The sequence below is a fragment of the Pocillopora verrucosa genome, chromosome 1 (assembly GCF_036669915.1).
Source record: "Pocillopora verrucosa isolate sample1 chromosome 1, ASM3666991v2, whole genome shotgun sequence".
NCBI lineage: Eukaryota > Metazoa > Cnidaria > Anthozoa > Scleractinia > Pocilloporidae > Pocillopora > Pocillopora verrucosa.
Window position 1 is genome coordinate 15246937 of NC_089312.1, and position 24065 is coordinate 15271001.

At 37.8% G+C, this 24065-nt stretch overlaps 2 protein-coding genes across 4 annotated transcripts; both read left to right on the forward strand.

The window, feature by feature from the left end:
* Positions 1-696: 696 nt before the first annotated feature.
* On the forward strand, positions 697-22483 carry LOC131781658 (regulator of G-protein signaling 12). 3 transcript variants are annotated; one of them, XM_059098371.2, is made up of 17 exons: positions 697-2512; positions 2723-2935; positions 6645-6666; positions 7163-7347; positions 7798-7884; positions 8564-8710; positions 9358-9513; positions 11044-11124; positions 11683-11776; positions 13589-13606; positions 14098-14189; positions 15263-15451; positions 16465-16547; positions 17064-17187; positions 17615-17705; positions 20634-20989; positions 22344-22483. In XM_059098371.2, the coding sequence occupies exons 1-16, from the start codon at positions 1118-1120 to the stop codon at positions 20984-20986; spliced, it is 3330 nt and encodes a 1109-aa protein (XP_058954354.2). In that variant the 5' UTR covers positions 697-1117; the 3' UTR covers positions 20987-20989; positions 22344-22483. The 3 variants fall into 3 exon arrangements, with proteins under 3 accessions (XP_058954354.2, XP_058954351.2, XP_058954353.2); XM_059098368.2 differs by having other exon boundaries at positions 697-2935; XM_059098370.2 differs by lacking the exon at positions 11044-11124 and having other exon boundaries at positions 697-2935.
* Positions 22382-23704, forward strand: LOC136283429 (uncharacterized). The gene has a single exon (XM_066172293.1). It carries the CDS (start codon positions 22382-22384, stop codon positions 23702-23704), a length of 1323 nt encoding a protein of 440 aa, XP_066028390.1.
* The last annotated feature ends 361 nt before the right edge of the window (positions 23705-24065 follow it).

The following is a 24065-nucleotide window of genomic DNA, read 5'->3' on the forward strand; positions in this document are numbered from 1 at the left end:
ACACCCTCCAGACGCAGCAAAAACAGTTTACCCCTTCATCGAGTTGTTAATGGCCCGAGAACGTTATTGTCGCCAGTGCTTTCCGAATCCCGTGTACAAAAATATGGCTGTTGCGATTAAAAATTCGCGGAATTTTAATGTTTTCTCAGAAGGATTCCTTCCGAAAATTACAACTAAAACTACGAACTCACCTCGCCTGCGGTATAAGCATCAATTGCTCTGTCAAATAATCAAATTACGATAATAGCTCCGTTTTTCGATGACATTCAACAATTTGGTTTGCTCTTCCCATAATGAGCTTGTTCCAATGACAATATTTTCGTTCAATAAAACACTTTAAAGCAATCTCTGTTTATTTGCCTCCACTGCAAATTTAAGATATTGTTTGATTTGGTTATTTGATAATCCATAATTGCCTATTAGTGGGCGATCCTAAAATCTTAGATTAGATCACGTCCGCTTTATAGTGAACAAACTGAGACAGAAAAATCCTACGTGATCATTTAATCGCTTAAAAAGTAAGCAGAAATGTGACTATCCTGTTGATGTTTGTTCTTTTAATGCTTATCCGTTTGCAAAACGCAAATAATGTCACGAAATTTTTCCCTGCCACAAATTTACACAACAAATCATCTACGAGCCAATTAGAAGGCTTCATTTCTTACACGTGACGAAGTCGGTTACGTTCATCTCTGTGCTAAACAATACTTCTCGAAACCTTTATCGAGATTAAGGAACCCAAGAGCCCGCAAATTGGAAACTATTTTTTGTGTTTAGTGGAAGTTGAAACGTTCAACAAGTTGTTAATTATCTGCGAGTATCTTTTCAGTCCTTTGATGGCCGAGCGTTTGGATTGTTATGAGGAATTTAGTGACATTTGTGGAGGTGTGAAGCCATAGATGTGTAAGGATTCTCGCTACATTTCGAACGTGTTATCGGTGTTGATGTTCATTTGGTGAAAGAAATTTATCATGCTGGACATTTTGTATAGCAGTTTGAGTGTTTCGACAAAACATTCTCGTTCGCCTTTTTATTTTACAAGCAAATATACCGTGGATCAGGAACGATGAGGAATTTTATGTAGCAAGTATATTAATTGGAATTTCCTCGATACGACATGCAGCCGAGTTATAAACCGTTCAAAGGGAATCTCGTTCGAACGGTCGATTTATACCGACGGACTGGCGGATTTGGTTTCACGCTGTCAAGCCAGGGACCATGTGTACTCAGCTGTATTATAGCTGGAAGTCCCGCTCACAGGGCAGGCCTGAAACCAGGTGACGAGATAATCGAAGTTAATGGGGCTTCCGTGGAAAGTGCTCCGCATGAACAAGTTGTCAAACTCATTGCGCGCTCTCCGAATGGGATGGTTCAACTTGGGGTTCGTAACCGGTCAGAATTGCAAAGGTTAAGAATGAACGAAACGAAAATCAACGCGGAAAATCAAGAAGAAACAGTGATAAACGAAACGATATTGAATCGAGTTGATAAAGTCGTTGAGGAATTGAAGTCGGGTCAACTATTCGGGGATTCGCCGTCGCTAAACAGTTCTTTATCCAACGGAAAATTTATATCTGAAGATGATATCGTTACGGATGAAGAATTAAAAGCTTCTTTTTGTGAAAGTATTAGGTCTGAAAGCTCTGTTCCTGGTTCCTCTCCTGCTCAGAGTTACGCGAGTAGCAGGCGATCTAGCGAGGGAGATGTTGCGTCAAATAGTTCATCATCTCCGATGTTATCTCGACTCCTTTATCCTAAAATGACGCCGTTGAAAGGTTGTGATCAGGCAGATATCGACCTAGAACCGGAACTTCGATCTATTGTAGGCTATTTAGGTTCTATTGAACTGCCCGCAGCGTCAAGTCTTCCAGCCGCAAGTCTGAGTGCAATAAGAAATTGTGTTCGACGTCTTCGAGCACAACAAAAAGTTCATGTGTTTTTTCTCATGGAAGTCTCCTTAATCGGGATAAAGCTCTTGGATAACGAGAAGAGAGCTGTTGTTACGTACCCCATTAAGTCCTTGGCATTTACTGGACTCTGCTCTGACGATAAAAGAGTGTTTGGTATAGTCACCAGAAAAACTAATGAACCATCTGCAGATAAGTTCAATAATGCCTCCAGTAACTGGCAGGTTCAAAATAATCACAAAACTGACATCCAAAGCACTGTAAATTGTTCTTGTCATGTTTTCTCAGTGAATCCAGAGCTCAATTCTCATCAAGCTCATCAGCATCTTGCTGATAAGTATGGAATACAATGTACCGAGGATGCGAAGGGAGGTTGTACTGAATTTCCTGCCTCTTCTAGCCCTGTCCTGAAAGCCATCACTGGCATGTTCAAGGAGAGAACAGGGTCAGAGTCTGGTGGAGCAAGTAGTGATGGTGAAAGAAGGGGACGGTCTTTGTCATTATCTTCTAGCCAATCAGAGTCAGATGGGGTATTCCGACAACCATTTGATGATGAGAACTCAACAAGTGAACCTCCAACAGTTAATTTTATTACCAGTCACATGGTAAATGGATTGCCACTGGATATTGATTCTTTTCAGATGCAAGAACAGACCACACGAAATGACTTAAAACCTCTGAAAAGAGTGGACCAGCAAGGGTTGCATGAAGCTGTTACATCATTTAATGAACAGTTTAAAAATACAGAGCGAAATGATTCAGGTGTTGGTTCTGATTCCTTCCCTGAAGCTGTGAATAATGTTTCAACTTCACAGGGTGATAACTTGAGCCGACCTGCTCCTCCTGTGGTGAATGTGTCCTCATTTCATTCTCGCGAGAGTTCAGCTGATTCTCAAATGTCCTTGGGGTCACACCACAGTTCACTGGCTGGTACTTTAACTGAAGTTGGAATAGCTGGTAAATCTCAGCATAGTTCACAAATTGGACCAGTTGGAACAAAGGATCCATCTCTAAGTAATTCTCAAGAGGTAAGTGAAACCTTTGTACCATGCCATTTCACCCTTTAGCCCTTTAAACCCTAAGAGAGATCAGCATCTAAATTCTCCTTGCAGTAATACTGCTGAATCATTCATTAATATTACAAGAATAAAGGAAATGATCACCAACCTAAGATGCTTTGATTGAAAAACAAATTCTCCCTGTTCAGACCAAAGGAAACTTATAGAGAAGAGTTTGGGGAATATTGATACTGATGTTAGGATGTAAAGAGTTAACTTCTATCCATTAAACAGGTGTCCTAGAACAGAGATACATTTCAGCAAGAATGATATTTTGACAACAAAAGCAGCAACAACAGCAAAAAAATTGTTTAATTTACCTGGAAATGTGAGTCATAGGATCAATAAATTCATGTGCTCTTAAATCCTATTTGGTTTGATCCTATCAAGCTAGTTTTGCCTTTATTGCCTCTAAATGCTGATGCTTACTTTTAGATGTAATTAAAAACAGGACAGACAACTATAGAGCAATTGAGTGTTGAGAGAATGTGATTGCATTGGTTTTGCTTTACTTTGGTCCTTGATCTAGATTTCTTGCACAACTCTCTCTACCAATCAGGGGATAAACTAAAACCAGTCACATGACTTGGTTGCCCACTTTCTCTGATGAGCATTGAAACAAAGATCACTTTTCCTCCAATGTCCTACAATCCTACATAATGATGTGCAAAATAATTTCTTTTGAGCAGAGTTTTAGGAACTTTTAGAGTATCTATCATAAACTAAAGCAAATTCCATTGTACACACTTATACTCTGTAGGTAATTGAATTAGACAAGACAAAAATTTGATAATTGTTTTTATGTGGTTGCATGAAATTGAGTTACATTCATTCAGAGCACAAGTTTTTCTCAGTTTTTTTTTTAACCTTAAAATAGATAAGCATTGGGATTTTGTAAAATTTGTCTAAAAATATTTATTTCACAGTGAATATCTTCTCCTTAGCTTTGTTTGATCAGTGTCTAACTTTGAATTGTTAAAGAAAAAAATGAAAAAGGGAAATTTAGAGAACAAGTGAAGATACTTTAGATCAATTTAAAAATACATTTTCAATGGGGAAGACATTATTTTCCAGGAAGTTAAGAGTCGTCATGGAACACATTTTTGTTTTGTTTATAGATCAGATCTTAATGATGCAATGTAATATCACTTTAATATGCATTGATTTTTTTTATTTATGATTAACGCTGCTAAAATTTCTTCTTTCTTGACTTTTTAAATTGAATTAGTAAGTATTTAACAATAGTCCTCCTTTAAAGGAATGAGAAGAGTTCTCATATGGTGAGAGAAAGCAATATAATTTGTGTTTATTCATGTACATACAGTGTATAACAGCTTGTTAGATTCTTCTATCTTGAATATGCAGTAGCCTCAAAGATAAGCAAAATTCAAGATCAAAACTAGAAAAATAAGCAGTAAATAAGGCAGGCATATATAGTGGAAAATTACAGGGTAATCAATATTTAATTACCTTTGCCTTGATGCACAATGTTTATCTTGAAAAGGTTGCAGGCTATAATGCTGAACAATTTTGTTTAGACTTCTTGCGAGTCAGAAAAATTGGCTTAAGACAACTTTTGGTTTTCAGTCCTCTTTCTTGAAGCTTCATGCATGAAGTGCTAGAATTAGGTTATTCAAACAAACCTCAGATCTCATGCCATCATTTCTTGTTTATTTGGATATGTTTTGTGGACAAGTTCTTATCATAATTAGGATGTGCCAATGATCTTGAATGTGAGGAATGTAAACAAGTCAAAGACTATTGAGTTCAGTTAATAAATATTGGAGTATAATTCTATAGAGGCAGTCGATATTTCACTGGTACTTCAGTTTTGAAATTAAGAAGGAATTTTGTTGACATTTTGTGGAAGCCTTCACACATCAGTACTTTTCAGGCTGTTTTGGTGATCATGTTTATATTAAGTCATCTTTTTTCAAGGTATTAATCACTGAAGTCACTGAAGCATTTAATTAACCATGGATTCATTTCAATTTAAGGTTACATTCCATTGGGAGCTTCGTAATGAAGTTTGTAAAATTTATTATTAAGATGTCATTTAGTAGTTTGCATAACTGGGTCTATATGGAGCATCATTTTTAATAGTATTCATGGATTGAATTTGTGCGTATGAAGCGATTTTGAATAACTGGAAGTTGTGGAAGTGGTATTCAAAGTAGGTGCTATTTTAGGTCAGTTCCATTGTTTTGATTGTTGTGTCATTGACAATTACTTTTGTAAAACCAATATTCAGTTGTCTTGCAAACTTAATAATAACTGTAGTTGTATGTAGCTTTCTCTGTCATCTCTAAATCACTTCAGACTTTGAAGCTGTGTTGTTGCCCTAACCTTTCAATCTGTAATGTCTTAGAACACATTACTGTGCTTTTAAAGTATCTAAGCTTCTGATCATAGAAATGTCTTATAATTTTTGAGCTCTCCTGTTTGTGATGCATGACAATGTTTCTTGCAATAAAACTTTGTTAAGTGTTGATTTTCTTAGACAAATCTGGGTAAACATGCCGAAGAATATCTTTCATTGCAATGTTGAATTAGTGGAGACTGAGTCTGTTTTCAGTTTCAAGTGTATTCTCTGCAGACTTTCATGTTTTCAGTGTATAGAATTGACTTTGATACTTATAGAGGAACCAAATTTGAAGTTTTGCTTTGTAAACATTAATTAGATCATTGCAAACCTAGTAATTGCGCTAAATTTGAATTTTAAGCAGTCTTTAAGTGCTTTGATGTGGCAGGATATACACTGTAGATGATACACTTAAACTATTTCAAGTTTAATCACAAGAAACTAGCCAGCATATTATGGACATTAAGTTGTTTATGAAGGTTGGGTACAAGTTTTTGTAGTGTTACACGTACACCCTTATTTTTAAAGGCTGAGAGGTTTAATGTTTGCTGTTTTTTTATACCAGTTGTACAGCTGTCTGATTAAAAAGGTGCAAAGTACTAAGTTAAACATAGATTTGCAAGCCATAGAGAAAAGGATGAAAAACTTCCACATTTTAGCAAAACTGCAAACTCGCACTCACACAAAACTTTCCAGAAGCTCAGAGGGAGAGCATCAAACTGATGATAGGAAATTTTAGGGTTCTAATTCTCATGAAGGTTCCTGGCTTTTGAATTTTATGTCTTGAAGCAATTAATGTTGGCAAGGTGAAGAGGGTATAAGAGGTGTAATTTATTAAAAAGCCTCAGAAGTAAAAAATGCAATTCACTATTTTCTCAGTGTTTTTTTCTTTTTTTTTTTTTTTTTTTTTTTACATCAGCCTACTACATTTGCTATACAGTTTGCAAGTGTATTTCATTGGTTAAAAACCCATGGTATTTGGTATAGAAAGTACTACAGGTTTTCTTTTATGTGGCTTGTTACTTATGTGTGACATATTCTAATTGATCTACAAAACTTCTACTATTTTTTATCTCAAGGAAGATAAAGAGGTAGGTGATTAGAAATTTGGGTTTGAAGACTGGGATTTATTAAAGTAGTTATGGTATTGAAAAGGAAGCTTCAGTGAGCTTTTATCTGCCTCAGATGGTAACTAGCTCACACCTAAATGGCAGTGAGGTTTGTTTCTATGTCAAGCACAGTATCAAGTTTGTAATCAACTCAACTTGTTTTTGCTTTTGTAATTAACTAGATCTTTTTATGTTCTTTATTTTTCAGTCTTTGGCACATTCAGATATAGGTAAGCCACAACATTTGTATATTTTTGCTTGTGTTGTATGATTGGTTTTTGTTTGATTGTAAGTAGGATTTTAATACATTTTAAAAATTGCCATTTGTTTGATAAATGAAGACTAAATTACATCTAGATTCATAACGGTTGTAGAGTGGGGGGGGGGGGGGGGAATTAAATGTGAAGTTCTCGCTGGAATTAATTTGGTTGGCAATTTATAGCTACAAATCTTGTATAAAATCATAGAGAGTAAATGACTTAATGTGTTTGAATGAAAATGAGACAATTTTGTTTGAGACAAGTTTGAATTTTGTCATTTTGTAAGCAACCTAGTTAAGGTGAACACTGCAAACTTAATTTTTTTTTTAAGGAAGCATACAGAGAGAGTCTGAGTGGTAGGATAGCAGGGTTGTTGTGAATTTTTCTAGATAATAAGTGGCCATTGCTTGCTGAATTTTTGTTACTTTTCTCTGTCATATTAATATTGCTTCTTTGGTTGATGCAGTTGTAGGAGCAACCCAAAGCAGAAAGACGTTAATTGCCAGTGCAAGTATCAGTTCGAGCACTCCAAGTATTCACAGTCTGAGTAGCATGCCTGGCGATATGTCTCAGGTGGATGGCAGAGTTGGAAGATGGGCTCTTGGGTTTGACAAGCTCATGGAAGATCCTGCTGGATTGGGCTGTTTCAAGGTACACATGTACACAAATACTTTATACAAAATAATAAATAGATATTTGCACAAGTTGTAAATAAATTAATAAATATGCAGCTTGCATTTTAGCCTGGTGGGTATCAATGAGGTGGCTGTTTGTTAACTGCTCCCACTTGAAATTGAATTTATTGTGTTTGTTTCTTGGAGGGTGAAAAAATGAAGAAGCCTCAATCAGAGAAACCCTGGAAGTAAGGACAAAAACAAGCAGTTAACTCAAAGCTTATTATGTAAAGTTAGGTCTGGGAATCGCACCCAGGAAAGAAACTGCTATGGGAGGGAAGAGCAGTCGCCACTATGCTACATGTATCTATTTTCCCTTTATTTGACATTTATCCTCTGTTCCCTTCTGTTTGTATCTCATTTTTTTCTATTTCCACTGACACAACAAAACACTTTTTGATCTAAAACTTTCAAAATGTCTTTGCAGGAATTCTTGAAGAAAGAATTTAGCGATGAAAACATTGTTTTCTGGATTGCTTGTGAAAACTTCAGGAATATCTCAGATTTTGAAGAGGTATGTAAGAAAGTCATTCTGAGAAATAGCAACAAGGGACATAATTACAGTTGCTGAGAAACTTTATTTGAAAGACTGCTATTATTATGAAAATTTTTCTTTTCTTCTCTTTTCTGTATTTCTGTCTCTCTTTGACTTTTTAATATTTAGCTCAAACGAAGTAAGTCTGTGTGATGAATAGAGAGCACAATACTTGTAAGGGAAGGGGGGAAGGGAATGGAATTGCATGATGGAGGGATGCACTTTGCTTCTCTGCAATGAATGCATTGTGATTGTCTTGAAACATAATTATGTGCCAAAGGTTTTTGAAAATTAGTGGAAGAGCTGTGTGATGTGTATAAAATTGACTTGGATTTGTCATTCCCCTCTACTATTTGATTAGTTTTGTCTAACGATGTACATTGGGAGGCATAGTACCTTTTTGGGCTTGCTTTTTTGAACATGCAGATATAGAAAATGTTTGCACTTTAACAGGGTTGAAAAAATTCTTTCCAAGTGGTTCATGCAACATGTGATTGCTAGAAATCATGTGTGTGATTGACCAGGGGAGGGAAGAGAAGTATGTTTTTATCAACCAGTATTGTTTCCAAAATGGAAAACTAATATGTATGAGAGCGCAAGTGACCTATGAAGTCCCAGTCAAAATTTTTATAGTAAGTTTGGTGTTTTCTTCTCTTAGCTGAAAATGGAAGCAGAGAGCATCTTCCACAATCATCTTACTGCAAATGCTCCCCTGCCTGTCAACATCGATAGCTGTGCTGTCAGAGATGCTGAGGAGCAACTGCAGAATCCAAACAGTGATATGTTTCGCCTTCAACAGCAGCAGGTTAGATGAGGCCTCTTGTTTTGTAGGTTAAGTGAATACAAACAGGTATTTTAATCATTTGGTGAGGGCAGCATGCAAAACTGACTAGCATAGCTGCTATAGATTAAAGAGAATAGGAATATTGTTACTGATCTGGAATGAGATACTAGTACATTACAAGTTCTCCCCACGTTTTATTTCTCTTGATGGCAACCAGCTTAGCCTAGCCTAGCTTAGCTTAGCCTAGCTTAGTCCTCTTGGTGCATCTATGCACATGACGCCTCAGCCAGAGAATGCCATTGATTTCTGTTAGTTGTCAATTTGCCCCCATGTCCAGCCTCTGACCCTCATTTCCCTTTCTACAACAAGCAGGTACCCTTTTATACTTGGGTTTTGAACAGCACTGTGACAAGGAAGTGCTTTGCCCAAGAACAAAATGCTATAACCTGTTCATTTGTGGTGCAATAGAAGTTTGGTGTGCCTTTTAAACGAAGATTCACAACAGCATGATATTCAACAATACTGCAATTTTTTCTCTACAAATTAGAGAGCTTTGTTGTTGATGTTCAATTTTAATTGTCATTTGTTAACAGAATTGCTGTACTTGATGGTATGTATACCGAGAAAGGAAATCATGATGGCTTACTGATTTGTGATATGTTCAACAGGTCTATACTCTCATGAAATTTGACAGTTATCCTCGTTTTCTGAAGTCGGATGTGTACAGACAGAGTCTTGTAGCTGAAATGGAAAGAGGGCATCTCCCTTGTGAAGACGGAGAAGAGGAGAGAGAAATGAAAAGCAGAGGAAGCTTCTTTTGGAAGGTACATCATAGTGCTGTAGTCTTTATGGTGGCCAATTTACGTTATCAACTCAGTTGATAATATTAAATTACCCTGTTATTCTCTCTCACTGATGTTGCACCATAGTTTCTTTGGAAACTTACCCCTTTATCCCTTTTTTCTTGGTTTTTGGCTCAGTGTCAGGTTGGTACAAGTATAAATCAAACTAAAATGCAAGACTTAGAAGACAGTGACAGGTTGGTTGGAGAAAAAACATGTTGGATAAAAATTTTATTTGCTTGATTATTGAGGTTTTGGAGAATGTCCTTGGAACATGGAAAAAAAGTTCCCATTGAAAATAAAAATTTGCAGTACATTTCCTACATTTTAGAATTGAAAATCGGAAAAAATATAAAAGTGTACAAAGCTTAACTGAACTTTATGAAGGTTATTTATAGATCATCTCCTTTCAAGTAAGCTACACTACATAGAGAATGACCAATGCAATACAGGAAATGCTCCAATGAGTGGGGAAGGCCTTGGCATGTTTTTACTGCTTTTTAAATTTTTGATACAACTCTCAATTATCTCTATCTCTGCCTCTGCCTCTACCCTATTTCATTATTGCCTCATGTTAACAAAAATGGTCACTAATTTCAGGCAACTTTGTTTCTGGGGCGAGGGGAGACTTTTTAGTAATTTATAAGAGATACTTCACAAGATTTTTGTTTAGAATGTTGATTAGAAGGTTTTAGACCACCCACAGATGGTAGGGGTGCTAACTCCTTATTCCCCTTTATATTGTCGGTCAGTAGTTTTCTTTGGGATTTAATAATTCTCAAAATCAAGAAGGCACTGGAAAAATTATAAAATCATTGATAAACTTGTAATCATGGGGATTTTTCAACTAGCCTTTAAACTAACCCACCCACTGCATTTAGATACACTTATCTAACCAGTAAAACATTGCTTCTAAATCTAAAGCTGTCTCACCTAAGATATTGTCTCAGATATGTATAAAAGGTTTGTAGCTAATTTAACCACTGAAATCTCTTTCAAAACCTTGGGATTTAACTAACGTGAAACAATGAGTAAATTTTCCAAACTTTCAATTAAATTGCATTAGGCATCTTGAATATGTTTTTGAAATAATTGGGTTATATCGCTTGATATTTTCTTAAATTTTTAAGTATTCATGCAGTAAAAATAATGGTCTCTATTCAATGAATGCTGAAAGACCCAAAGCTCTGTTGTATTGGAAATATTCTTACTAAGCTGGTTCATCCCTTAACCCGTAAGAGTGACTGGCTTCTAATCTCTCTTTACAGTATAACCCCTGAATCACATGTTAAGTTCATGAGAATAAAGGAAATGATCACCAATTTAAGAAGTTCCTGATTGTTAAACAAATTCTCCTTGGTAGTAGTAAAAGAAAATAGAGAGAACAGTGTGGAGGATATGACTGTGGTGGTACCAATGTTAGAGTGTAAAGGGTAAATGCGATGTTAACAAATATGAGCAGTATTTGATTTCATTGATAAATCTAAACCGCTAATAACACTGAAATTGTAGGTTCCACTGCTAAATCCTTCTTCTGAAGAATCTGAATTTTCCAGCAGCAGCAGTCGAAGCAGTTTTAGTCTTGAAGGACAGGTAATGAACAGCTGCAAATAAAACAACTCTGAACCATTTAAAATACTTTCTAAGATGTCTAAACTAGTTGACAGGTTAAATGTTATCTTACAGTTGAAAATTAAACAAGATGTCACTTTCCTCATTGCCTTTTGCAAAGAAACTTCTTAAAACTTGGCAGTCTTTCTAGAAGTTCTACCACGTATTTAGTGTAACGTAAGAATACGAGTAAAATTGATACGTAAACACAGATTTAAAGGAACACATTGTCTAGTTTAATTTTTAAAAAATGTATTTTTTTTTTCAGAGTGAATTCATTACTGTAAACGTTACTTGCAGGACAGAAGCGATTAGGATTTTTCCCAAATCGTAGCGTGTCACTTTTAGCCAATCAGAAGCAAGTAACGGCTTTGCTTACATGTGCTTCCGCGTCCTTTCCCGCGTGTTTTCATTGCTGTGTCATATTTGCAAAAAATTCCCTACGTTTCTTTGTTTGTATCCTTTTTTTCTCATCGTGTTGTTGTCGTGTGTGTGAATAGTAACTTTTTAATCTGTGTAATCTAAATTTAATATTTTTAGCGTTCAGGACGCAGCTGGGGAAGTAAACACAGCAGCAAAAGATCCACTTCAGGGATGGACGGCGACAAGAAAAAGTCGATTCTTCCTTGGAAAGGTAAGTTTGCTTCTTAGAGAGCGAGTTTAAATATTTTGTCTCTTAAACTTTGTGTGGAGTTGTGTTGATGACTGTTTCATTGACTCATTTCGTTTTCTGCCTTGTGTCAATCCGCTTTGTTGTCCAAAAATTATCACAACAACCACGGAAAAAAATGTACGATGCTTACTTTGTCGACACATTGACTGAATATGGTGCATGCTTCTGGTTTATACTGGCTGGATGTAGTGTGCTGAAAGTTGTATATAGTCAATCTTGTATTAAGTGTGGTAGAAAAAAATTGTTTAAAGTCACGAGCTTTAAGATGGTTGTTTTTTGCTTCTAAGGAAGCAACATGACAATAAGAAAATGTGCAAAAGTTACGAAGAACACAAGTTACTTACACACGAAAGTTCTGTCTTGTTGTCATGTCTTTCCAAGAAAATGAGTTGGTCCAAATATACAGTGTACCCTTCAACTGCTTCTTTCCTTTCGAATTTCTTCTGAACTATCTATCGTAAAACGTGCAGCCCTCAAGGACGGATTTTTTTTTTCGGTATATGCCGATCGGAACTTACGCGTTTGCGAGTCGTTGAAGAAATGAAGGGCTTCCATTAAATATTTTATGGAACGGTTTAACTAATTCCAATTAGATTTCGTCAATTGGCTAGTCAGTTTAAAGGAAAAATATACACAAGAAGCATACATGAACTCAGAATAAAAACAAGCAAACAGCTTCAAAGTCGCTATTGGTTTTAGTTTTGCATCCGATTACTGAGTAAAGAAGGCGGCACGAGTTTTCCACGCAATTTACAAAGCTAATTTAGGTAAAACGAACATTACTTAGGAAAGCCTCCACTTCTCAATTGAATTGCTCTATGCAGAAATATATTCTGGTCTTTAAACATAAGTGTTTGTTTAGTCAAAAATCTGGCTTTAGTGTGGCTGATATTGTTGGTCTTATAATTTCAAGTCCTTGTTGTTTGTTTAATTGTGTTCATGTTTACACTGTGAAGAAAACGTCCTATAAAATACCAGTGTTACACGTTTCCCTATATTTTGACGTTACATATTTGTTTTTCTGGTAAGTTTTTTTTTTTTTACTAAAATGCCCATTTTAGTTAAAAAAAAAAACACTCGAGCGACAGCCTTGATATTGGGAATATTCGGTGATATGATGTCGTTCTTTTGAAGTAAATTACTGAAAACCTTGGTGACGGTTTTGGTCAGAAAGCCAGAACGGTCATAACGTTTTTGTTCTGCCGGCTCGCGGAGAGAAAAAGAAATATTTACGAGCGGTTAAGCCAGAAAATGCCCCTTGGAGCCACTAGAGCCCACCAATTTTAACGTAACTTAATCTCCGGTAGTTTATCTTTCGTAATGCGCGAAACTTTTTCAGTCAGAGCAGAATATTGTGTTATTATATTAATTTACAAAAATAGTGCTGATCTTTATATATGATGATATTATATGCATTCCAATGAAATTTGTCGTTGGTTTAGACTACAGATTGGCCTTTTTAGTTTCGGATTTTATCCAAATTTACCTTTTGGATTTAAAATTTGAGTCGAAGCCCGCTATTTTAAGGTCCAAAGAATAGAACGGTGTAAATGAGGATGAACTAAATTTATGATCTGCGTTAAAGCCATTTCTTTTCTTTTTATAGTTCGCTAAAGTCATCAGCCCTCACAAGTGAAAAGCATACCTTTTGTTTAACAGAACAATCATAAGACGTTTATGTCTCTTTTACTGGTCGTCAATTTGCTTAGAAAGGATATTGCTTTTGTTTTCTGGTACTTACTTGATAATAATGCTCCTCCTTCTCTTTTGCAGGAAAACACGTCAAAAAAGGTTAGTATTGGTTGCTCATTTTCCTAACTAGCATAATTATTTCCACTCGCATCAACGATCGACAGTTGTTTTACTGCTTCGAACAAAATCAAATCCCGGGTCATGTCGATCGCGCGAATTCTGACTCGAAGACGATAGAAATGTTGAAGTTTCAGATTTCTAGAAGGGCTGAAAATCTGTACACAGGCCCTCCTATAAGACCATGGGACCACGATAGTAAGTTATGAGACCTTTGTTTAGATTCAGTTGTGGCCCTCCTTTTTATGAGCTGTGGAGGGCTGCCTGTCGGCCTAAGGTGATTTTTATTTGTGTCTCTGGATACTTACTCATCAATTATTCACATCGAGCTTTACTAGCCGCTGTAATATCGATGTACTTTTTGTTCGATCCTTTCTTAGTTTACGGTTGTACAGTTTATTGTAGTTGGATATCGCATTGAATGTTTGAATTTGGTGTGACTTGCTCATTGTTACTTGTATCATTTTCTCCAGGTGACAGATCTTTTGGCAGCCAACCTGGCAGTGCTCGAAGTTCTCTCTCCTCGCTGTCGGATTCAGTCCCACGTTTTAGTTATTCGACAGAGGTTCGTGTTCATAAATCGTCTTCTTGTACAATGTCACTCACGCTTCTTGTTTCATTAAGTGGGCATCCGTCACGCGTGTTTTACATCACGCACATGTTCACCAAATAGTCTGCGACTGCGATTATTTGTCCCTGAAATGTCGACTGACTTTTACGACTAATACCTTGTTGATTAATGAAAAAGACAGGCGCTGAAACAAATACAAGATTTTTTTTACTATATTGTAACTCATTAGCTTTGCTGTTTATATTGTTGTGTTAAGTCTGGGTCTTCTGCTTTATTCAAATGGCAGTAACCATGCGAATTTTTTTAAATACAGTATAGCGCAATAAAATATAGCGGAAAAACATCAAGTTTTGTACTTTAAGCGAGGCAAAAACTCCTTGCCATGGTTGGTTATTGGAAACTTTTTCGTTATTTTGTTTGTTAAATATAAACATATTAGTTGTCGTGTCTTGATTTTTTTCGTCCGCGACAGAGGCTACTTCTTTTACCATCGACGCTTACCTATCTTGTTTATTTCCCTAAATTATTAAATTCTATATTTGATTTGTGGGTAGACAAACTACTTTTAAATTGATGGAGACCCCTTAATAATAGTTGGTAGACATAAAACACAAGAGAGATATATGTCAGAATTATTCACAAAGAACAATCAGAGTAAAGAACGAAATAGAGAAATTTGTGCGTATGTTTTTGGATTACAAACCCAGAGAAACTTTGGCAAGTCTTTCGATCAAGTTCGGATGCAATTAGAAATCATTTTTCTCTTTATAATGTAGGGAATGTGACAATTCTGTTTTTTTACAATGGAGTACGTCTGTTATACCTATTTACTTTTTCTCAACGGTATTTCTTTCTTTTCGATATGCTCTGCTTCACACTTCACATAAAAAAGTACCGGAAATTCTTTCTTCCTATTAAGTGCACTTGACAAATTTTCCACCATATACTTGTGACGTGGTAACAAGGTTAAAAGACGAAGGAAGTACTTTAAGAGGTTGAAGTGTTCGTATACTTAACTATTTGTGCATACAATAACAATAACCGTTTTTGACGTTGTTTGTACGCAGTCTCTAAATGTGGATCAGAGGAGGGAAAGTGAGTCATTCCAGTTCTGTAGAGTGATATTACCGGACCATTCATCCACCATTCTACTTTGCAAGGAAGGTCAAACCTTACGCCAAGCCCTAATGCAACTGTGCGAAAGAAGACACCTCTCACTTGTCGCAAATGAGGTGTTTCTTGGCGGCGGAGATAAGGTATCTTTGTTTCTTTGGGCTTTGACATGTTTGCTCCACTTGTTTTGCGCAAGGTGTCCTCAGTATTGATCGACTTTGGTTGTGACCGTAAAAGTGTTGTGTTAATCCTCTCTTGTATTATATAAAAGAGATGCATCTTTCCGGTAGAGATAAGATATCGTCCTCACCCTGACCTTCAGGGTTTTTGATTTGTTATCAAAAAAATGCGTTTTAAATAAGTATTGATTGAGTGTTGGTGACCTTGCAAGTGTCCTGTTTCGTTGTCTATTTAACAAATAGATCGCATGTTGCCGTGTGCATTTTCAGTAACAGATGACGGATGACGTTAAAATGTTGTAAGAAGAAAATCACCGATGCTTTTTCCACATTTCGACGTCCTTTGTGATCTATTACTCTACAGACCCATGGCAACATGGAATCGATTTGTTTTGAATGATTAAAACGCAAAATGTTGTTGATAGCGACGTCACCCATGCGTCTGTCCTCAAATAGATCACGAGTAAGAACCAAAGAAATGCGTGTAAGATTAAGCTTATCATATGGCGTCAAAAGTGAGAACCTATGAAAATGCGTGTACGATTTAGCTCAGTATATGACGTATATGAGAGTATATGAGAGTAAAAACCAATGAAAAAATGCGTGTAGGATTCAGGTTATCATATGGCGTCACGCGTAAGAACCAATGAAAATGCGTGTAGGATTCAGCTTATCATACGACGACTGTTCCTCGAAAGACCCACCTCAAAAGTGTGGTTGAAATTTAAGCCATGTTGGGTGGCAGTTAATGATTTTGAACGGACAATCGAAATCTCATAGATGAAGCAACAACAGCACCTTGGTTCAACTTGAGTCGTGCTTATCCTGAAGAGAAACAGTACTTCATGATTTATCTCTTACGTCTTGGGCATGACTGAATGTTTGGGTGATAAATAAGAGGTAAATCCCCGCCTAAATAGGAAATACTCGAGAACAGGAATCACAACTCGTTTTTCACAATCTTTCTGTGTTTGTAGCTTGTCCTTCTAGAGGAACTGGATGAGGACATGTCTATCATGGGCGGCAGAGAGGTGGTCCTGATATACAGAACGCTTTTCAGGTAAACTTGACGCAGGAAAGTGATTACAATATAAATACATTATCTAACAGGCAGGTTACAAGAGAAGACGGACTTATGAGCTTTTTGGTGGTATTTTGATAGAATACCAAATCGTCTTTATGTAGCATCTGTATGGGAGAATTACCAACATGGTAGGGATCGTTGTTGTATGGGCTATTTTCAAAATGAGACCAAGTTCAAAGCCTTTCTTGTTTAAATTAGATTTAGGTGCTGGAGAATAAATAATGGCTACTTGCTTCGCACTCACACCTTCTTTTAAAACAGAGGCCCTGAACATCTCGCAAATGGCCTTTAGCGCAACCTGGAAATTAATGCATTCCATTTCGACCAGCTTTTCTCAGTGCTGTTCTTATGGCTAGAACTAGGGACCACGTACGTTTGCATTAGAGAACATACACCCAAAAGAAAGGAAACAGCAACTCGCCGAATCCCGTTTAACCATGTGTGTTGTTTCTGGGTATTGCCTCACTTGGCTTTTAATATCGTGCGTTGTAGGTTGGAACTCCCGGATGGTGAGATCCTGTGCGTCAAGGTCAAACCCGATCAGAGCGTGAAGGCTTGTTTGGAGCCCATTCTCTATCGTCAAGGATTGTCTCCTAATCATGTGATCACTCATTTGGTGCGTTGCTTTCATGTCGCTTTTGTTAGGCATTGTTGATAACAAAAACCCTGTTTAACGTTTGTTAAAAAAAAATCTTGGTGGTAAATGCATGTAAAGAAACAAATCAGATCTTTGTCAGATCTTTCTACGAGATCCTTTAGAGAAACTTTCAGTGAAGGGTCGAAAGAAACCCAGGATGGCATTTCTTTTTTGCGCTTTCAAACGTTGTGTGATAAAAAAGATTCGCGTCATCTTCGTAACTAATCAGGTGCAGAACTTAAGACTTGGTCATGCGCGTTTTCCCGCGCTTTAGGCAGTTTGCCTGTCTTACTCTGGGTTTTCTTTCGCTCCTTGGGATTACTTTAGTTTGGTATTCGCTTTTCAACGCTACTCAGTGGAAAAGTGCTCGAAGCTTTCTCTAATGTTCACTTTTCCATATATACAGGCGGGATGCGAAGTGCCTTTGGACCCTGGTATCCCAGCAGCCTCTATTGAGCATCAACTCGTAGTTGTGGAAACCGAGGAACAGCTTACAGGTAGAGACTACTGTTCAAGGTTCTTCTGTTTTGTAGTCCTCTTTTGTTGGCTCCGTAATTGGAGAAAGTAACAATTTTCCCTTAATGCAAAGGTGTAAATATATTATTGCAGTTATCGGTGTGCTATTTATAAAACCTGTTTGTTTATTTTGAGTATTTAGCGTGATCTTAATGGCAGAACTTCGAATTGGTAAAACTGGGAGGTGATAAGATTTCAAGTGACGAATCGAGAGATGGTCGTGTCGTAATCCTTGAAAAGTGCCTAATACTTACATAAACCGAGATAGGTTATCCTATCTGCGTCCACCCGAAATTCTGTAAAATGTCATATATAAGCCGCCTTCGTTTCAAAGGCCTTCTCTTTGGTTATGTGCCGCCGATATTTTCATTTCCGAAAAATGCTCTCGAGTCATGAGATACCGTTTATGAACCACCTTCGCCAGAAAGGCCTTCCCAATGCCCATCTTTTTTATTCTGAAAATTTCTCTCGGGTTATAAGATACGCTCATATTTAATCCGCTCATACTTAAAAGTTGTTCGCCGTCGAAGGTAACTTAAATGGACTGTATGTGAAAAACAAAACTTTCAAAATCTTTTTATTATTAATAGTGTCAGACAAATTGTCGTCTTTGATTATGCTAGTTGGTATATTTAGATTTAGAACTTATCATTTCAAGTTTAGACTAACTTTTGATGTTAAACCTGGCCGTCGGATATCGATTTGACGAGCTTCAGTTTCCTAAGTTTCTCTACCCAAACTAACAAACGTCATGCATATTATATATATTGGACTAAACATCTGCTAGTTGTGAAGGTGCATGTTATTTGAGAACGCGTTCGCTAAACACTTCCGCAGATGAACTTCGTTGTTTTTCATCTCTTGGCGCACCCTCTGGGTGGTTTTTGGCACAATCAAATTTTCTTTTGTTTGCCAGCTGTTTACCTCTCACCTACCTGTAAAGCTAACCAAATCTGTAAGACGCCTTAAACAGATCTGACGTATTTGTCTGCGAATGTTTCGCTACTCGGTTTTTGTTTTGTGTTCCTTCTCTGCGAATTCTTGAACAGAAAACAAAGGAGATAGATTGAGATCAACTTCTCCAGCCCCTGGTGTTTAGGGGGAATTTTCCAAATTCCTACCGATGTTGAAATTTGCGGTAAATGGTAAGTTGTACACATCGACATTGTTTTGTGGGTTTCTTAGTTTTATTGTTGTCGATCAAAGTTTCTCAGTACAACGCGGGACTCTTTCCCAGGAAAATATTTAAAGCAAAATGTGATTGTTTTTTCATGGCTTCCTTCACCTTTGTGCGCTGCCGGTACTGTATTGTCGAGTTTTCTTCGGTCAGAATTGATCAATTGGATTTTTTCCTTTTTTGTGAATGGTTTACACTCAAGAGTAGTCTGATAAGGATTATACACTTTCTCGTATTGCATTGACGTGTTTATTAAATTATGTCCTACACGTTTTTATAAAGAAAGACTGCGATGACTCTAAAATTCTCCGAAATATTTATTTAATTTACATGTGTGTCAAACTGTTGAGTGTGGATGAAGCAGGTGGCTATATTTATTGTTCGTCTCTAGTAACTGTAAAATTAACTGTTTCTTCGCACGAGGCAAATTTTTATTTTGCGAAATACTACTGCATGTAGACTATTAACGTTAAACTCCTCTATCTTTTTTTCCTTGGCTATGTAAGGAATCGATGTCCTTAAAAAAAAGCCTCCTAGAAAGCTAAAAGTTCTTCTCCGGATTTAGTTTCATATCTTGTTCCTAGTTTCCGCTTTCAAACAAAGCTAGCAATGTGATGCAGCCTTTCTTGTATCATAACAGTTCGTTCATTTATCGAAAACTTTCCCTTCACATATGGTGACATAGATCCTTTTATGAAAACAATGTTTACCTTAACTTCGGCCGGAGTCGTTTCAGTCATTAACTTGTTTGTCGATGTGGGTGACGAGATGAAAAATAACATTTGAAATGCAGACATATAAACGGTCTTCATCGGTTTTTCGCTTCTGAAACGAAATCCTTCTTACACATTTTTCTACTGTCAGGTAATTGAATCTCCTATGATAGCCTATACATATCATTCTGTACCATTATGACCTCTGGATGTCGGTGCGGCAAACTAAAATAGGATTCGTTAATTAGGAATTGTTTCTCACGAACAAAAACACAGCAGGTACTAAACTGAAGGAACACAGCTGTTATAGCCTTGACCGTCACAATAATGCCTCAGATCCAGCTACCCAAAGAATATTAAAAACAGACTAATAAGACTGAAACCACGAGGGTGAACACCACTGTTACAGTCATCTTGTTCAAACTGAACCGTATGAAGATTTTATTTAACAGCTTTCTTTTCGATGTTTACATATAAACAAGGGTTCTTTCTGAGAACTATTGCTTACAGCGAAATGAAAAGCACTCCTTTAATAGTGCTTAGTATCTGTTATGTTAACTCTTTAACTTCCAACATCATGATTAAAATTCTCCTTACTGTCTGCAATACCTTTTGTTTTGATTTGGTTTTGAGAATTTGATGTTGGATCTAATGGAAAAATCCTTTAGTTAATATTCTATATTCTCAACACTTTTTTGCTCGGTATTGTGTTGATACTGTTAGGAGAAATTATGTCTTGGTCACTCCTGGGATTGGAAAGGGTTGATGTCTAGAAGGCACGGTTTTACATTAGCGAACAATCCTTGGTTTTATTGCCATCGAGGATCAAAGAGAGCCTTCGCTCAGGTTTTCAAAGCGAGACTCGGAGTAACAATCCCTTTTCGAAGGTTCTTCAAGAACAGCTGCGTGAATTCTCGGTTTCAAACCATTTATATGGTTGGAGACTCGACAACTTTTTCAAGAAATTTAGTTTTCTTACTGTTTAATGTTTTGTTTGTTTGTTTGTTTTTTCGGCACAGGAAATATCAACGCTCAGTCTCCCCCTCGTCAAGTTCTTTCCACGCGCCCCCCGCGGCGGGAAAACAAAAGGAACACGTTTGACGATCTCGCTTTTGAAGAGGTCATGCGCGGTAAGAGACAAGCTCTTGGCGACGGACACTTTGACCAACTGGGAGTCTGGGTTCCTGAGTCTTCACCGAGCGAGGATTCATTGAAGGAGGAGCTGTACCGTGGAGATGGAAGCTTTGGAAAGAGTTTATTGAAGGCCCAAGGATTGTTTGCAAGAAAGCGAAGAGAAGGCAGCGAACAGGAAAAGATTGTAACAGTTGTTAGTAAAAGTGGCCGCTTCGGAAACGAAAAACCTCTGATGTGAAAGGTATACATGCTTGTTTAGCTCTGATCCATAGACGCCGCTAATAATTCATATGAGGGAATTTCAGTTATTGGATAGGACTTACTTACATGCCACGCCTAATTAATTAATATTAATTTGTTTTTCCTACTGGTCGAAGCAAATAACGGCACATTCATTCAGTCAAGGGAAGCATATAATATACAGAGAAAGCTTTGATCAGCAGACACTTGCGGGACCCATCCTGGTGTCAGCTTGAAAATAGGCTCTGCTTAGTGCTGATTTCATTGTTGTTAATATTGTGAGACTTTTTTTAACATTTATTTCTTGCTCGGCTTAGTTATAACTCTGACAGGTTTCATAAGACCAGTCAGGGTTAGAACCCAGCTGAGAAGGAGTACTTTGAACGGAAAAACGTGTCCATCCTCTTTCGGTATGTTGTTCTTCGGAAGCCACAACAAAATCTTTTTTGAACATGTGTAAAATTATAGATAACGAACTACCTTGTAGTCACTTTGATCCACAGCGACATGTTCTTCATTTGCGAATATGATGTGCGACAATTGCGTTCCTCTGAGAATAACCTTCCTAGCAAGTATAAGCTTAGTCTTACCTAGCCAGAGTTTTTTCTATCTAAAACCTCTTTTTGCTGATTGAGGTCAATTCGCAAAAACGAAAACTTGCAAATTTTCCATGTTACAAGGTGACTTGTTTCACCACCCTCTGGTGTTTGTAAGCTTTCCTTTTACGCCAGGTGCAACCAAGCACTTTGATATTGCATTCTGATTCGCTATTTGAGTGCTAAAACACTTGAATTTTCTTTTGTTTTTTTACCACCAACCTGTCACATTTTCTCTCTGCGTCAGTGTTGCCATAGTTTTCCGGAAGGTTTATTTAATTTGCATTGTTACTTGGAAGGGTCGGTCAAACCGCTGCTTGTTTATGTGAACTTTTTATTCGGCAAAGGCAAGCTAATTTATTTTTGCAATTTTTAATGGTAGTGTACTTCTAAGTCTACTTGCTTTGCGCAGTTTGTGGAATATCACTCGAGGGAAACGGTGTCGTCCTTTTTCCTTCTGTTTACCTCGATAAACGTTCATTGTTAGCACGCGCATTCTCTTCTCGAATTGTCACAAATGTGTTGAAGATAAGGATTGCGGTCGCGATTGTAAGCTTTTTAGCAAATAACTGCTACTAAGTTTCTTTTACTTCAAATACACCACGTAGGCGATTGGCTTTGATCTCAAAGATGTGTTAATGCGATTTACTTCGCAGTTTCAGTGTCAAAGCAGCAAATTTATTTCGCCTGTTTTCATTAACCTGCTGTGCACCGTTTCAGGCAAGTTTTCATTTTTTTTTGTTTGTTTTTCCTCTGCAGACTTCTTCGACCTCATCAGCCGTGCTCAGGCAAACAGAATGGATGATCAGAGAGGCGAACTAAAGGGAAACTTAGAGTTGCCAGATTTTCTCAAAATTCCAGCCAGCAATAAGTCAGCTCAAGGAAATGAGAATTTCAAGGTACCTCATCCTCCTCACGCTTTCAGAACTTCAGAGAGGAACGTAACGAAGCCTGTCTTGAAGAAAACACTATCGACACCAATCGATCGTCCTGTAGAGAAAATGGATTTGATGCAAGAGCTAGCCGCAAAGTTATCAAAGAAAACGGAACCAACCAAGAAGAACCCATCGCCGAGAGTTGATCAGCAAACTGAACCGAACGAAATTCTTCTAGACTTCAATTTTAACTCAAGACCGCAACCGCAGCAGGCACAGAATTCCCAGTTAGCTGTTAACTCAGAGGAGAAACAAAAACGCACACCGAGACCCAGATCGTGTACAGATGCCAATGTGTACGCGATGGAGGCTACTCCGCACGGGATACGAGTTGAAACGAGCAATCGCCCGCAACCTGTCGCTGACGCGGAACCTCGGAAGAACGTTGCTCATGTTCACCCGTCAATACGGCCACAAGCATCGCAACCTGTCACTGTAAATAGCTTGCGTGGAATGCATTACGCTACAAATCCACGGCGCAATACTGTGGATCAAATTATGCATATTCCCTCTACAGGAAGCGTCAAACCGCAGGCAGTTGGAAGGGTTTCATCTAAATCCTCACAGAATATCAGAGACATATCACCTGCAATCTACGATGTGAGACCGGATCCGAATCACGAAGGGACATTGTTGAAAGGGTATGATAATTCGGTGAAATATTCAAGTACCCCCGTAGATATCCCTCAACGAAAACTTTTCTCGGCATACAGTTTGCCCGAGGTGAACTCCCAGAGAGCTGAGGTACATATTCCATCTGAAGGAGGCCCCCCTCCAGTTCCTCGGAGGACAGTTTCTAGTATGGACCGCCGACCCCGACCTAAACCTATTCACAACCCTAAGGAACTTTTAGCAGGACTTGAAAACACACCGGTGTCGTCGACTGAAAGAGTAGAATCACCACCGAACCCTGATAGTTCAAGAGTTGCAAGCCCTCCCCCTCCCCCTCCTACCCCACCCTCGGGCTCAATGTATGACCTTCAAATAGCCGATTTCTCTCCGCCTCCTTCGATTTGTGCTTCACCAGAGAAAACCTCTCGCTCGCCCGAGGATCGAGACACTAAAAGATCCTCGCTGATGTCAGACTCCCAAAATAACACTCCACCAACCAGAGCTAACAGTGCAAGTTTTGCTGGGACCGTAGCGTATGTGACATGCCAGGGAAAGATTCCCAGAGACCTTTGAACTACATTAAACAGCCGATCACGCCGAATGTTAGAGTAAGCAGTTTGAACTCTTCCAATTTGACAAATTTATCCCAACGCGTGTTAAGTGAGGACCGTCTGGATGTAACCATACAGGCGTCCACTCTAGGTTCTGTGACGCCAACTGTTTCGAACTTAAACAAAACGATCACGCCATCTTCGGTAAACGATAGGACTCTTGTCGAGGAATCACTATCAGAAAATGTGACTCCGCATGCGGGTCAAAGACCGTCAATGGAAAGTGCATCTAAACGGCTGATAACCAACTCGGGAAGCGTGCCAAGAAGTAAAAGCACAGATCAGGAGAAACGTAAAAGTCGCCAGGACAGCGATATTCCTAA

Coding starts and splice junctions, on each gene's coding strand:
- LOC131781658 (XM_059098368.2), top strand. CDS start 1,118: ATGCAGCCGAGTTATAAACCGTTCAAAGGGAATCTCGTTCGAACGGTC. Junction 11,125..11,682: donor GTTTTAGTCTTGAAGGACAG/GTAATGAACAGC, acceptor TAATATTTTTAG/CGTTCAGGACGCAGCTGGGG. Junction 14,190..15,262: donor GTTTTAGTTATTCGACAGAG/GTTCGTGTTCAT, acceptor GTTTGTACGCAG/TCTCTAAATGTGGATCAGAG.
- LOC136283429 (XM_066172293.1), top strand. CDS start 22,382: ATGGATGATCAGAGAGGCGAACTAAAGGGAAACTTAGAGTTGCCAGAT.